At 29.2% G+C, this 15,981-nt stretch overlaps 2 protein-coding genes across 2 annotated transcripts; one reads left to right on the top strand and one right to left on the bottom strand.

Annotated features, from left to right (window-relative positions):
• Window positions 1-3,528: 3,528 nt before the first annotated feature.
• Window positions 3,529-8,144, top strand: LOC123297339 (nucleosome assembly protein 1-like 1-B). The gene is made up of 5 exons (XM_044878955.1): window positions 3,529-3,657; window positions 3,935-4,220; window positions 5,286-5,416; window positions 6,682-6,841; window positions 7,459-8,144. The coding sequence occupies exons 2-5, from the start codon at window positions 3,939-3,941 to the stop codon at window positions 8,035-8,037; spliced, it is 1,152 nt and encodes a 383-aa protein (XP_044734890.1). The 5' UTR covers window positions 3,529-3,657; window positions 3,935-3,938; the 3' UTR covers window positions 8,038-8,144.
• A 173-nt stretch (window positions 8,145-8,317) lies between these two features.
• LOC123297865 (alpha-(1,3)-fucosyltransferase B) lies at window positions 8,318-12,852 on the bottom strand. Its single transcript, XM_044879674.1, has 7 exons — window positions 12,838-12,852; window positions 12,642-12,773; window positions 11,597-11,813; window positions 11,150-11,336; window positions 9,959-10,136; window positions 8,692-9,019; window positions 8,318-8,337 (listed from the first exon to the last, which is right to left on the bottom strand). Exons 2-7 carry the CDS (start codon window positions 12,717-12,719, stop codon window positions 8,318-8,320), a joined length of 1,008 nt encoding a protein of 335 aa, XP_044735609.1. The 5' UTR covers window positions 12,720-12,773; window positions 12,838-12,852.
• Window positions 12,853-15,981: the final 3,129 nt, after the last annotated feature.

Below are 15,981 nucleotides of genomic sequence, written 5' to 3'. Positions count from 1 at the left end.
CAAATGAAATACCAGTATTAAGATCTTGTAAAAAATTAATAAAAAATGATGGGCCTAATATTAAAATATTTTATATATTTTTACAGTATGATGGTGTAATTATAGGCTGGTTACCTGTAATTCGAATTCAACAAAAGATCTGTTATTTTTGTAGGAAATACTTTAAAATATTAATTGCAAAACATTTTTTAGAACCCACTTTTTTCTTGTTTTATACTAACCAATATTACCATAAACAAGTTAGCGCCAAATATTAATATTAAACAAAAAATGATGTATCAAAAAATCCTGAAATGCTCTTTCAGAATATACAATTGCTCCACCTAAATAATTAATAGTTAGTTAATCATAATTGAAAAATTCAGGCACATTCGTACGGCATTCAGGCGTAGCAATGCCAAGTATGTTTATATTATACAAATTAGCCAATTATCACTTAATCCACTAACGCAACCTCCAAATTTTTTTAATATTTACGATAAAAATATTAAAGTTTAGACAATCTGAAATTAAATTAATTTTTTTTTTAATTATGAATAATTAATTAATTATTTAAGTGGAACAATTGTATATTCTGAAAGATCGTTTTAAGGAGAATATTTTGATAAATAATTTTCATTTAAATAGTAATATTTGACGCTAAATTGTTTATGGTGCCAGTATTTTATACCAAAAAGATGTAAAGTTGAGTTCATACGGAACAATAAACGGATTGATAATAAAAGACAATGCGGGTTTACTCGATTAAAGGCTTGCAAGTGGTTGAAAGCAAAGTGGAAGTCGCTAGCTTCAAGTGTGTAGCAGCATTGGCACACAAATATTCAGTTAGTTTATGTTCTAGCTAATAATTTAAGCTACTCGAGCTGTAAAACTGAACGAATCAGAACGATACAGTATAGCACACAGCAATATATAATATGTACATTGTACATAATATTCAATAAGTGTAATGGAGTGTAGCTTACGAGAAATAATTTGAATTAGGTAGATAGATTTTCATTATAATTTTCATGTCTTCCATATTGTCTCGCGAAGTACAATTTAACTATTTAGGCACATGCCTTCTTATAATAGCGTAAAATGTACGTTGTGGTTTACATATTTTATAATTTGTTTTATTTTGGTTTAGTTTAATAATATCTCGCAAGAGTGATGTTGGTTAGATATTTGCTTGTGAAAGGTTAAATATAAGAAATTGAAACCATAACATTCATTTTACGCAATCCTGCGTCTATATATTGTCTAGAATGAACTCAGCTTAGTATTTATTGTAAAAAATGATTGTATCATTTAAAAAAATTACAATTCTTTAAATTTCCCGTATTTTTAAGGAAAATTGCTCAATTTACAATAATTAAACTAATAATGTTTTACAGAGCACACAACGGAACTTACGGTAATATTTGTAAATTGTTGTATTTAATTACTATTATTTATTTTAAATTTTATTGAATAAAACAAATTTTATTGATTTTTTGTCTTATCTTTCTTTTCCAAATATCGGTACTTATAGATTTGGAGACAGTGACACAAAATTTACCTAATTGTTGAAAGAAAATGATCACAGCGCTGGTTGTCGGAGCGTATTTGATATTTATCGATAATCTGTTACGGGTATAAGCTACAGGCTAATTTTTTTTTAGTTAAAAAAAAGCCTGTGGCGAATAAAATAACGCATGTAATACAATTTTTTAATTGCCCTTCGATAACACTTTGACCATAATTTCAATAATTATACGTAACCGGTCGCCGTACTATAACAAATGGTTTAAAATTTTATGTCTATTAGGCCAAAAGTGGGTGATTGAATTCACATAAAATTATTGAAACTTCTTCAAATAGCAACTCTAGCCTAGTTCGATAATTTTAACCCAACTCGGGTTCCTTCTGTATGCCTACGAAGTCATATATTACTCTACTCGAAGTACAATTTAAAAAATCGAATAATCACATTGAATCGATTTAGCTCATTTTCTTTTCGAATCCATAATAAATAATGGAACTCCCGTCCCAACAATTTAAGAGGTTGTGGATCTCTATTACTCCAAAAATATAAAAATAATCTAAATTTATTAACGACTTCATTGATTCAAAGCATTGACTTTGTAGTTCTGATCATGAACTTGTAGGGGTCTCCGGTCTCGGCGATATATAAGAATTAAGTTTCGACCTTCAGCCTAAGAACGTGACAAATTTTGGCTTGGAGATTGGCTTCATTTTAAATTATTATAAAATAAACTTTTTAGCCTAACTTCTGTTCCATAGATAATCAAAGAGTTTATACAATATGAATATGATAAGGACACAGGGGAGGGAACTCACTTGGAGTCTTCTCTCTAATTCATCAAATTGGATCCACTTACAGGTTAGCAGATCCCTCACATTCTCTATGTATATAAACAATAGAAGTAATAACATTATTATATAACCTCTTTGATATAAACCATAGAAGTATTAACATAGAACCGTAATGTGGCCATCAAACGGTTGATCGTTATTGAGAGGGACCTAAAAAAAGTACGCGTATAGCTGTCTTCGTCTATTTTATATTACCTCTATGAAATACACAGACATGCACGTGTTTATACAATAATTCAAAACATTAACATTCGCTGACATTCGCGCTTTGATAGGCTGCGAAAGAGGGAAGACGGTTCCTTTTTTCGGTCTCTTTTTTAACGGTCAATAATTCACTTATTGCGTTTCCTATGCTTTTAAGGCTCTATGTTATATGTAGCCTCTTTAATATAAACTCTTTGTAGATATAGTCATGTTATATTATTATGTTCACAATTATTGTGATCCACAACCTTATTATAATAATATAGGCTGTTGTATCTTTTATTACATCGTACTTTCCTTTAACACGAAATCTCAGATAGATCGCAGTTTTAACAAGAGTGATAAAATGTAAAGGTTTCACTCAGATGTAAAGGTTTTTTGGTCTAAAGAAATTGCTATTAACTCCAAAAGATGCACCTTGTTATGATTATAATGCTCCACAATCAGTGCTGTGCAATTCCGAAACATCCCAGGTTTAATGAATAGAAATACATTTTCGCACATAAATTTGAGATCAGCCAAAAATTATGGAAACCCAGACGATTTTTTTTGTTTATTATGCATTATTAATTGGCCTTTTTTGCTTGCAAAATGTCTGTGTTACTTTAAAAAGTGATGTTTAACGGGGCGGGCGTTTTTGATAAGCAGAGTTCATAGAAGAAACTGCAGTGTTTAACTTCACTTCAAAGAGCTTAGATCCGTTATTAGCTCTTAGACTCAGTTATCAAAGGAAAGTTTTTTTATTAATAAAAATAAGTGTGATTAGTTTGGATAATAAGATATAATATGGGTACGTAGGTATGTGCAAAGAAATTGCGCGGGAATTGAAATAAATTGAACTACAAAAGACTAGCCGAGGATTAATTAAAATAACTGTGTGATAAATTAAAATTGAATGTCCGTTGTTTGAAATGAATAAAACGAATAGTACGAATTCAAATTTTCAATATATTTTTTCGTAAAATAATATAAACAAATCAACGATTGTTTAACAACTGCCTGGAGTTTTTAATCACATACAGTTGGTCAAATTTATCAATTTAGTGGTTTTTTTTTCTGTTTATTTGATTCTTTTCTATTTTAACCAAGAAAAATGTAAGTTCTATTGTTCTTTATTCTTAAATTTTTTTCTAAATTTGAATTTTTTAAATAATGAAAAAGTAATTTTTTATATTAGTGCATGATATTTAATAGTTTTTTGTTTGTAGACATTTGCGTTAAATTTTTACTATAGAGAAAATACCATGTGCCGGATTCAAGGTTTTCCAAATATTGCGCTCTTTTGTTATTTTACCATAAAATTATTTGATTGACTTGTTTATCGCATTTTTATGGTAATAATTAGTTGTAAGTAATTTGTTGTAAATTTTAGAATTATGTCTGGTGGTTTTCAACGGGTTAAAAGCGACAATGATGCGGAATCCGGAGACGACTCAACAACTTTTGTTCCATCAAAATTTAATTTCATTCCAAAAAAAGATATGTTTGCGACTGTTTTAAAAGAGCGGCTCGATGCTCTACCACAATCTGTTAAAAAACGTATTAAGGCATTGAAGAAAATTCAGTTTGAAACAACGAAAATTGAATCAAAATTTCATGAAGAACTTTACGCCTTAGAACTAAAATATCATAAATTGCATAATGATTTTTACGAAAAGGTATGCAAAAGAAATTAATAGTTTAGTCGCTAATAAATATTTCAATTCATAAAATTTAGCATTTATTTGGTGCTGTGATTTACATCCAAAGAGATGTAAACAAGTTGCTTAAAATTTGTTACAAATTAATTATTAAAATTTCACTCGAGTCTGTATTAAATTAGGTATGAAAATTTCAAATTTCACTAGGGTAGTTGAAAGTTATCAATCCAAAGATTTCTGACATACTTTGCCCGTTTTTTTTTTTTTTTTTTTTATTAAAACGAAAGGCATTAAAGTATACGGATGACCACTAAATTTTGGCATTTAAAATACAAACTAATAAATTTTATTGAAAATTAACTGGGTTGAAATAGCAATCAAAATTAATGCCAGGTTTACACAATGCCTAATAGCTGTTCTTGCAAGTAGACAATTACTCGCAGATTTGAAGAAAACTAATGGCACGAAACATAATTGGAAAAACTCCACCTTTTGTCGATTGATATGGTGGAAGACAGCGAAAGGATTATAATTGTTGTCCTTGCATTGACAATGACTGGCTTGATACATTTACACAATGACAGAGACTATGTTGACGCTACTCTCTAGGCCAACTCACAAGTTAGCTCGCACTATATAAATTCGGCTTAAATAATTCAAATTCGTCAAATTTATTTTTAAAATGTAACATTATACAGATAATCATATATTATACAGGGTGGTTACTTAAGTTGGTTAAATATGGAAAACTTTTATAAGATTTACGAAAAAAAAATTCTTTAACACTCCTACATGTCCGTTTTTCTTATTATCTGTTCAAAATGGTCTACATTTAAAGTCTAAACGACCATTAACATTCCTATCGAACTTTCTCAATTTGTGGGCATTTGATGTCAAAAGTTATTAGCTGAATATTAATATTTTCGAAAGCAGAGATTTTTATAAAGAATAATTTTTTTTCGTAAACCTCTTAATTAAATAGTTTTCCATATGTAACCAACTTAAGTAGTGGACACCCTGTAAACATCTAAAATCTCAAATTTTTGTAAAAGTCCGACTTATATCATCATGGAATTGTTTTAGCGTGAATCTATCGTGAATGGAAAATATGAACCGACAGAAGAAGAATGCGAATGGACCCTTGATGATGACTTAGATAAGGAGCTAGATACTAAATTAAAAATTGAAGATATTACAGATAAAAAAGATATTAAGTAAGTTATAATATACTGATACTAAATTTACTATTTTTAATTCGTCGGGAAAAAAAGGACTCCAGACCACTGTAAATAGAAAATGGCTTTCGGTAAATATCGCCAGAATTTAAGAAAATATTCTTCTTGTTATTCAGAAACAATGCCTCAATGGACACAAATCTCGTCAACGAGCCGTTTGTCCCTTTTCAAGATATTCCATGTCAAAGTCCCGATTTTCATTGAATTTCAAGAGGTTCTATATCATATGCAATCGCATAAAATTTAACCCTGATGATGACAGGAATAACTTAGAATATCTCTTAATTTTTCCAATATTATATGGAGATACTCTAAGAATGTTGTGAAACCTTATCTGTAACTTTGGCAGAACCCGATTCATTCCTGTCATCGTTTCTGGACTACAATTTCATATGATATAGCACCTCTTAAAATTCAATGAAAATCGGGACATTGATATGAACATGGAATACCTTAAAAACTGGGCGAGATTTGTGCCCTTTGAGACATTTGTTTAGAATCACAAGAAGAATATTTTTCCAAATTCTGGCCCCTGTCTAATCCGGAACCCTTTGTAATCCAAAATGCCTAAAAAAATAATTAATTACATTGCAAATTTATTATTGATAACTAGGAGTGAACTCGCCAATTGGCGATAATAATTCGTACTAATTAAAATCAGAAGACACGAATTCAGTAGTTACAATTTCGACTACCAAACGGCAATACTTGTAGAAACCATTTTTTAAGACCAATAAAAATATTCAAATTCAAATCACATAAATCCCGCCAATTAGCCATAAAAATTTGTACTGTTAAACAGGAAGTGGACTGCTTTTTCAGTAGTTCCAATTTAGACCACCTGATTACTTACCATTTATCAATAAATACATGAATGCTTGTGCCTGAAGTTAGAAAATGGTCGAAATCCTATCTCTTTGATATGTAATTTGTCGGATTACGGGGTACCCATTTTAAAAAGTTCCGGATTACAGGAGTCTATGACAGTTACTTTATAAATTGTCAAATTCGATAAGTCGTGACTGCCTTGCAAAATGTTTATCGGATGACCACGGGTCCATTGTGCAGTGATCTGGAGTGTTTTATCAAATGAAAATAGTTTTGTAAAATAGTATTTAATCAAATTCTTTTTAGTACAAGTGTCCTGGTGACGTAATTAATTAATAATAATAATTTTTTTTTATCCTTGAAAAGGAAGAACAGGGGAGAAAACAAAGTTCTTAATATATATTATTTTATTACAGTGAAGATGAAAAACTGGATGATAATGTCAAAGGCATACCTGATTTTTGGCTTCATATATTTAAAAATGTTGGAGTATTAGCTGAGCTACTTCAAGAATGTGATGAACCAATTATTAAACATTTACAAGACATCAAAGTCAAATATTTAGACGATCAAATGGTAATTTTATTCACTTTAATATTTATTTATCTTCTCAAGACGTCCGAATTATTGTCTTATATGGCTCTAAAGTGTTGCTCATATCACCAATAACTAAAATTAATGATAATTAATAAAATAAAAATATGAGTATTAAACAAACTGACATTATCAGTCCTACTTCTGTCCACATATAAGACCCAATTTTGTCGACATAGACAATTCTTTGACCGATTAATTCTATAGTAAAATGATAAATTTAATTTAATTTAGTATTTTAACATTAATTTTTTCGTAATCTCAAAGATTTTCTGCATAAATTGAACAAAACCTGTTTCGTACACAGCAATCGAATGCATGTATCATTTTCGACAATTTCAACATCGAATTAATTTGGAGGGCACCTTTTTTTGTAATCCTAATGGTTATTTAATGCGTTTACGATATTGTTTTCAACGTGCAATACTCAAACCTACGATTGCCAACATCGAAATTATGTTTAATACCAAAAAAAGAAACTGTGATTACTTCCACGCTGTCTCTATGAAGTAGACATTTTTTATATATTTAATAGTACAAATGGTAATATTTTTTGTTTTTTTGTAAAAAAATATATATCTTGGTTTGAAACTTTACAGGGTTTTGTTTTGGAATTCCATTTTGCGCCCAACGATTATTTCCGTAATACTATTTTAACTAAAACATATTTGATGAAATGTACACCAGATGAAGATGATCCATTCAATTTTGATGGTGCTGAAATTTATAAATGTAGTGGTTGTACAATTGATTGGAAAAAAGATAAAAATGTAACACAAAAGAAAATAATTAAAGTCCAAAAACATAAATCTAGTGGACTAACACGTTCCGTCACAAAAACGATACAAAACGAATCATTTTTCAATTTCTTCAGTCCACCAATTGTTCCCGATGAAACACCAGCAACACTTGTAGACGATGATATTAAAGCAACTCTTGTTTGTGATTTTCAAACGGGTCATTATATACGTGAACATATAGTTCCACGTGCTGTTCTCTATTATACTGGTGAAATTGATGACGACGAGGATGATGATTACGATGAGGATGATGAAGAGGAAGAGGATGAAGATGACGACGATGATGATGATGATGAAACTGAAAAACCATTCCGACCACGCATTAAAGGTGGTAATAAGGCGGCAGCTGCCACACCAGCTGAATGTAAACAACAATAAGCACACGATTCATTGATATTTTATATTATAGTTAATAATAATTCTCCCCCCTGTATTTTTTACAGGAATTGTATAATTCCTGTTAAATATATTATGTTTTAAACGAATTGTTGTATTTATTTATTATTTCAGAAGATTTACTTGGTAAGGCAATTTAATCGTGAGAAAGGAAGTGGGTAAAATTAAACTGATTGCCTAAGCCTCAAAATTAAACAAATGATGAAAATCAATGCAAGCAGGTGAGTAAAATTTTAGGACCATTCCATGAAAATTGTATAATTTAAATACTGCTACCGGCTGCTAATAACATCAAGCGGCGCACGTTACAGCTTGATTTAACATTTTATAATTCTAACAAAGAATCGTATACCAGGATTTTGATTTTTACATTTCAAAGTTTGGTAGATAAAGGAAAACTGGTTTTTGAAGTCTTTGTTTCGATTCTCACTTTCAAGAGTAGAAGGTTAAAAATTGAGAAAGTATTTTTTTGATCTTTCCACATTTATAAAATAAGTTGTAAACTTGTAAAAGAAAAATATCTTCTTCATAAAAAACATTTATTATTTTCCAAATATTCATCATAAACTTTTTGAAAATCTTCATACGTGTAATTTTGATTTTTTTTAATGAATTCATTTAAAATTAAAGCTTTACATTTTTCATGTTTCCAAAACCATGCCCAACTGTTCGAATGTTGATTTCGTGGATTGGAACAATTGTAATGTTTAGTGGATACAGAAAGAGAATTTCTATATAAATGTTGATTCGTCAATATATCACAAATAAAACATTCTATAGCGATTTTTTCTTTATTTGCTGTTTGAATCAAATATGTATTTGAAATAATATGCTCTGTTTTATGCTTTAAAAATTCATTATATAATGTATCATTGGAATTCATTTTTAAAATAAATTTAGCTAAATCTTTAATATTATCAAAATCATCTATTAAAATTGTAGATTTTGAATTTGGCAACCAATCCTAAAATTCAACAAAATTAATTTCAATCTATAGGTAGATCCACACGCCACGTTTTGCACAACCTTTTGTCTGCGTAGTCTTAAGACGGAATGAAAACGTTGCAATTTTTAGAGCGTCTACATGGCGCAGAGATATCTTCTATACACTTCTCAAACAATTAATTTTTTTTCAACTGTTTCTCTGTTTGCGGTTGCATCAATTTCTTTGAATTTTTCTACTAAACATTGCCGAAGGTCAGACATTGTCGCCTAAAGAACTGAAATGGAATAACAAAATAATAATAACACGCGCGACTTGTCCGCACAGTTCAACGACATCTTTGCTGTCTAGCTCAGTTATCACTGCAACGTTTCTCTCCAACATGTTGAATTGTGCAGACAAAAAGTTGTGCAAAACGTAATGTGTGGACCTGCCTTATTAATTTTTAATTCATCTCCCTTCTGCGTTAATCTCGTATCTATATTTTAATATATTTTTCATGAAATACTTCGAAAATAAATATCCATTCAAAATAATTAAACGTTTAATACTTTTGAAATAATATAACCTTAACAGAAATCGCTGATTTGTTTTGCTGCATCAAATGTGCTGAATTTAATACCGGCCACTAAGTAACAAATCATTTTTTACAAACACAGACTTTTTATACGCCGCTAATTACGAGGAGTGTTAGAACATGGTATTAGGATTTGTAATATGTTTTACGGACTTAATTGGCGACAAATTATATTTCTGCTACACACCCAAAATGTGAAAGGAAACTGGGAAGCCGACAGAGTTGCAGAAGTTTTACAGCAGGACCTTGTGGAGATATCGGATCCTGTCTTGAATCTGAAAATCATTTGGGTATAAAAACTAGGAAACCTACTTCCAATTCCATGCGCCAAGAAAATATATACGAGATCAACGCAGAAAAAAAGGTGATCAGTATGTGATTACCCGAACAGTAGATGCGCCTTTGTAAATAGGTACAGCACCAGCAACCAAAGGTTTCCATAATTTTTCAGTTATATAGTCTTCACATTCAGCATTTTCAATTGCTATCACAAATTTATATTCTGACATAAATTCTAATATTTCTGAACCGTAAAAGTTATTCAGGTAATCTTCACGTAACCTTTAAACATGTAAGTCCTTTCTTATATATCGCATATGGATATTTATCTCCTATGCAAAGGAAGGCGTGACCAAAATAATAGGCCACATCCATTAATTATCGAATCGGAACTTTTTATAAGACTTTTCTGTTTATATATTTTTTTTCTTAATCACTGTATGATCCCAGTCGCGTTTCGATATTTATCGTATTAGAAAATATTATTTGTAGTGATATAGTGTACTGTTGAGGAAATTCTTAAAAACTTCATTAATAATTCCTATTCCTATATTGTTTGTTACGCTTTCACGCAAAAACCACCGAATGAATTTGAATGGAACTGTACAACAATATAGCTCATACATCAGAATTAAACATGAGCTATAATTTATGACGATAAGATATATTAAAAAAATTAAATTTAATATGACATTTTACTGCTCCGTCTGTGATCATCATTTTGAACCATAAAGATTTCGATAAAAATTTAAAACAGTAGATGTGAAACAATTCTTGGTCATTTTTCTGACATACTCAATGATGTATGACTATTTCACACTTTAAAAAAATTGAAAACTGAGCATATATTTTATGCTGTGTAAAATAATCTCTTCGGATGTTATGGAAGGGGGATAAATGAGATCAAGAGAGGTGGAGGGTATAAAGCGGTGTTTTTTACTTTTAAGCCCAGTGAAGCGGACAGGTATCAAGCTAGCCATGTATAATTTTGAAAATTTCTATATTATATTAGTCAAATTGAAATTTTGCTAGAATGCAAAATTATAAAAAATTAAATATTCTGCAATCGTATATAAATATTCGTATTTTTTCAAATAGTTTCCAAGAACTTCCTAGGATTTTACCCGCAATATTATTCTGCTCTTTACATGCCACATTTTCTGGATACTTATAAGTTTCTGCATAGAATATCATTTGCATATATGGAAACTTTTTTTGTGGGCGAAGTCAAAGGGGTTGGCATCTTTTTAGTATCGTAACAGTTTTCATATCTCAAGAAATAAACAATTACTTACGATTCTGGTAAACGTTTATTATTTAAACAATCTCCGTAAGAATCAATTTGGACATATTCCATTAATTGTTTTACATACTCATCTCTTAAAATTGGTGTACTGCAAGTCGATTGCAAATACATAATCGGAGCTATACCCTTTTTTTGTAATGCATTTTTTTCCTTAATTGATTTGAAGTGTTTTGTATCTGCAATTTTACTATCTCATTATATTCTATTTACAAGAAAATTTTATCACATTTAGAATAGTGAAATCATCACGTGGATAATATAATAGTGAACTAGTAGCCAGGGGCGTCATATGTTCCCTGCTGACAAAAAAAATTACTATTTTAAGACAATTTAGTATTTTTATTTTACTAAGTAATAACCTCATGAATCAATTATTCTTCAAGGGTGGGGGGGTGAAGAAGGGGTTAACCAAATTTTATTCAATATATATAATTACCTAAAAGAGAATCTATTGATGAAAAATATTGTAAAGTTGTTGGAAAATTACTATATCGGCTAAATGTAGATGATATATTGAAAAGATTTAAAGTTTCATTAAATAAAAGTAACGGATTATTTTTCGGTGATTCATCGTTGATTAAAACCCAAATGGTTCCATTTCTTGGTAACGGTAAATCGTAAATATCAAATTGTGAACCATAAAAAATAATAGCCTACAAAATTGAAGAAATATGTACTATGAAATATGGCACCAAAATAAGGAAGGCTAACATATTATGATACAAGAATTTATCTATTATTCTCTGCAAATTTCATTATTGAGAATTTCTTTTTTTTTTATATAAAATAACTTGTTTATATAGATTTAAAAACCATGGGCTCGGCGCACATTGAGACGCGGTTATTTGTCAGATAGTAAATTTTTTAAATCGGGGGAAAAATTTTTCATACTCTGGAAAGACTGAATCTTTACAAGAAAAAGAGGTTTCCGATTTATCAACTCTCCTATCCTGCGGCATGTACCACGCCGCAAGTACGTAGACATTGCTATTTACAAAGTGGTTTGTAGTAGCTAGATTTTTGATTTGATCAATGAAATGATTCAGTAAAGGCCTTGAAATCTAACAAACTTTTTCAAAGTTTCCCAAGCCAGAGTCCTCAAGAGTTAAAGTAAATTGAGAATCACTTGACGAGCTTACTCAGTGGCAAGTGAATAGTGGTCGGTTGTTGTCTTTCGAATTCCGACATTTCCCAAGAAAAGGCTTACCATTTGCGCACTTGAGTCACCAATAGATGATTTCAGGTAACTGAATAAATCCTCAAACTCGTATGTACACAAACTAATACAACTGGGATCTCGACACATAATGAAATCTGAAACTTACTGTACGTCTTAAGTCACCACGAGCCGCCTCGAATTATAAAGAACCCTGGCGTTATATAATTATAATTAGCTCGTCAAGCTATAGGCCACAGAACGAGAATTAAATTTTGAACATTGATGAATTTCATTATAAATAATGAAAATAAATGTTGTATACTTTAGCTTTTTCCACAAACTTCCGATTGTTTGTCAGCATACATTCACAATTTATATGTATTGGCACATTATCTAGCATTACAATAGGTGTCCACCATAAAATCAATGGATAATTTTCACCTCCAGTAGATATCTAATAGATAAAATATCAAAATAGAATCTTAACAGATAATTCCATTTCAATATTAAATACTTACAAAATTATTATTAAAAAAGTGTGATACAATAATTACTAAAATAGATACTAGAAGTATAATTTTAAAATTTGTAAACCTCAAAACCATTTTTAAAATAATTATAAGTTTAATTTTAAAAGGTAAATTTTATCCGCTTATAATGAATATCTAAAATTACAATGTAACACAAACTTGAAAATGTCATTTTGTGTTTGAAATATTTTGCTTTTTATTCAAGGCAAATAAGTGAGATTCCTTCTTATATTTAATCTATCTCAATTTTATCTATTTAATAAAGATAGGGCTGAACAAAAATATTAATAAAACAATATAAATTCTATGTAGTAATTACTAATTCAATGAATGTTTTGATATTCACTTTCGCTTTCAAGGCTGATTCTTTAGCAAGCTTCCTTAGACATATAAGAGCTTATTCTGAGACAAAGTCATATAAGAACTTATACTGGCGAATTGGAATTTCAGATATAAAAAATAATTTTCGCTGATAACACGCATTAATTCCCGAGTTATGATGATTTGAAGTTTATGTATAATTCCCGATTTTAGTCAAAAATAACTTCTAGTATCATTATTTTCGATTTATTTGAGATAAAATGTTTAGCCCACAAGTTTTTTAAAGTATCGAATTAGCTTTGACACACTAAGATTAAGTATACCGACAGTTAATTATACTAAAAAGTGCTAAAAAAATATTACAAGTAAATAATTACCTTTATTATATAATAAGGAATGATAATTAGTGCTAGGCAGAATATAATAAATTTAAACCTTTTAAGGAAAATTATTCTGATGAAAATTGTCTTTTTTTTTTTTATTTAAAAGAAAAATCGATTTTTTTTTTTTAAATATCCATGGGTTGATAAATGTTTTTTTTTATTTCTACAAACATCCAAAGTACGTCTTTTACAATTTTTCGGAAAACTTCAGGAGCAAAGTTATATCACCCATATATTGCTAAATAATAACATGGAAAAATAATTAAGGTTATAGGTCTTGACGGATGTAACATTACAGAAATATTTATATTTTTCTTTAGCTGATTATCCAAAAGAAAACATCAAAATATTCTTACCACAATGCACTGTAATATTTTCGAAATGCTGATGGATTTTTCACAAATAAAATATTCAACGATTTCAAATCGTATACAGAAATGCAACCTTTCATTATAAAAATGGCGTCGTGAAAAGAATTCAGTTTTACCAACACTAATTAAACGTTGTGGGTGTTTTTTATTTTCGATTGTCGATAAATTTGGGTTTTAAACGATATTTGTTACAATTTCATTTTCACCACTTTTGTAAAAAGATTTGGGTGTGATAGAGCAAAATAAAATTTTTTGGATTTTAATGACCATCAACCAAGATTATTATATAATTCAGTTTAATATTATATATTTTTATAGTTTAAGGAACCAAAACTGTTATCGTGTACTATTATAGTTATTAGTTATCGTATCATAAATACTTCGCTTTACACCAAAATTATACTCCACTGCCTCTACTGAGGCTACTTTAATAATTAAGGTAGTATGGGTCGTCAACAGACCATCTTTTTTTCAAAATTTTAAATAACGTACAAAATTTAATACACACATTACCATAATTTATCATAATAATTAACCTGATTTTATAACAATTAATAATACATAAAATTATATTACAAAAAAAAAAAATAATAAAATAAAAATAAAAAGTATTTTGACCATTCATTTGATTCGTTATTGTAGTTATAATTCCTATATTATCGACATATTATACTCTAGAAATCTTCTGCATCATAATGAAAATAATAGATTTGGCAACGTTACAACGGTTTAAAGCGCCGAGTGATGGTTCTTTAAAATTTTCGGAGTCGATTGTCTATTTTATAAAAACATTTTTTGTGACATATTAATTAAACTTGTCAACGACATCTGTTAATGATTTTTAAAGCTGCCATACTCATAATGAAACATACGAAAATTACAATGTGAATTATTATTAATCGTTAATATTTTTTGATGATGATCGATAACATGTATTTTTTTTATATATATAAATTCTTTAAGCTTTTTTTGGTGCATTATTATGTGAACACAGTTTTTTGAAAATATGATAATTTTGGTCTTGTATAAAGAATAACGCACGGGATCCCATTCAGTCAATGTAAAAAATACGATTTTTAATTTTCAATATTTCATTGAAAAAGTCGATAAGGTATACTCAAACTTGAATAAAACATTATTTAGATGCTTATCTTTAATATAATAAAAGCAAAATAAAAGGCTAACTGTTCTAAGTTTATTTTTATATTTTACCCATACTACCTTAAAACAAAAATATTTAATATTCTTCTCAGAAAAAATAGTTAAGAAAATAGTTTTTTTAAGATAATAAAAAATTAAAAAAACTAATTGAAATAAAGCAATTCTTATTATATAAAATACCGTTAAAATCGTGAATCATCATACTTTTGACATCTCATCAATCGTATATAAAATATGTTTGCAATTCTTCTGCAGCACATGTTTGTATCAATTGTTGACTCTCAATCCAAACGGTTTAGTACGTCTTTGTGAAATCAAATGTACAAATATTTTAATAAGACCCACTAGAAACAAATATTTGTTGGTTTAATTTTTTAAAATTGCCTTAAATTTTTGCAAAAGGAGTTTTAATAAATTTTTGGTGTCCCGTTCGAATTTTTAAAAACGACTCATAAATCGTAATCTAACGCAAAAAATGCCAATGATCTCCCTGAGTGAAATATGACTTGCATGCTTGACTCGGGGTGCCAATGACAGCTCCTGGATGGTAAATTTTTGGACATAAATGGCGGCATATTCGTTTTCAAATTTTCACAAGACGACAAATATACTGAGATTTTACAAAAAAAGTTTCAAACAAAAGTTGGGTTCATTTTTTAAATAGGTAGTAAACGCAGCCTTATTTAAAAAAGGTCAATTTTGGCTTTAAAGTTTTCGTATTACTCTAACAGTTTAATAAGATAAATGTCATCGCGATAATAATTATTCTGTGTGTATAATGGTCCATACAGTCATAACTGTAATATACAGAATGTGCCAAAAGAATGAATTCGCATGATAAATTCGTTTAGATATTGAGATTTCGAATGAAAATAACCTATATTATTCTAGCAGCG

This window comes from Chrysoperla carnea, chromosome 4, assembly GCF_905475395.1.
Source record: "Chrysoperla carnea chromosome 4, inChrCarn1.1, whole genome shotgun sequence".
Lineage (NCBI taxonomy): Eukaryota > Metazoa > Arthropoda > Insecta > Neuroptera > Chrysopidae > Chrysoperla > Chrysoperla carnea.
Note: the sequence above shows the minus strand (reverse complement) of the source record. Positions and strands in the feature narration are given on the sequence as shown.

Coding starts and splice junctions, on each gene's coding strand:
- LOC123297339 (XM_044878955.1), top strand. CDS start 3,939: ATGTCTGGTGGTTTTCAACGGGTTAAAAGCGACAATGATGCGGAATCC. Junction 4,221..5,285: donor ATAATGATTTTTACGAAAAG/GTATGCAAAAGA, acceptor GAATTGTTTTAG/CGTGAATCTATCGTGAATGG. Junction 5,417..6,681: donor ACAGATAAAAAAGATATTAA/GTAAGTTATAAT, acceptor ATTTTATTACAG/TGAAGATGAAAAACTGGATG.
- LOC123297865 (XM_044879674.1), bottom strand. CDS start 12,719: ATGCTAGATAATGTGCCAATACATATAAATTGTGAATGTATGCTGACA. Junction 11,337..11,596: donor ATCAATAGATTCTCTTTTAG/GTAATTATATAT, acceptor GTAAAATTGCAG/ATACAAAACACTTCAAATCA. Junction 8,338..8,691: donor GTTTTGGAAACATGAAAAAT/GTAAAGCTTTAA, acceptor TGATGTTATTAG/CAGCCGGTAGCAGTATTTAA.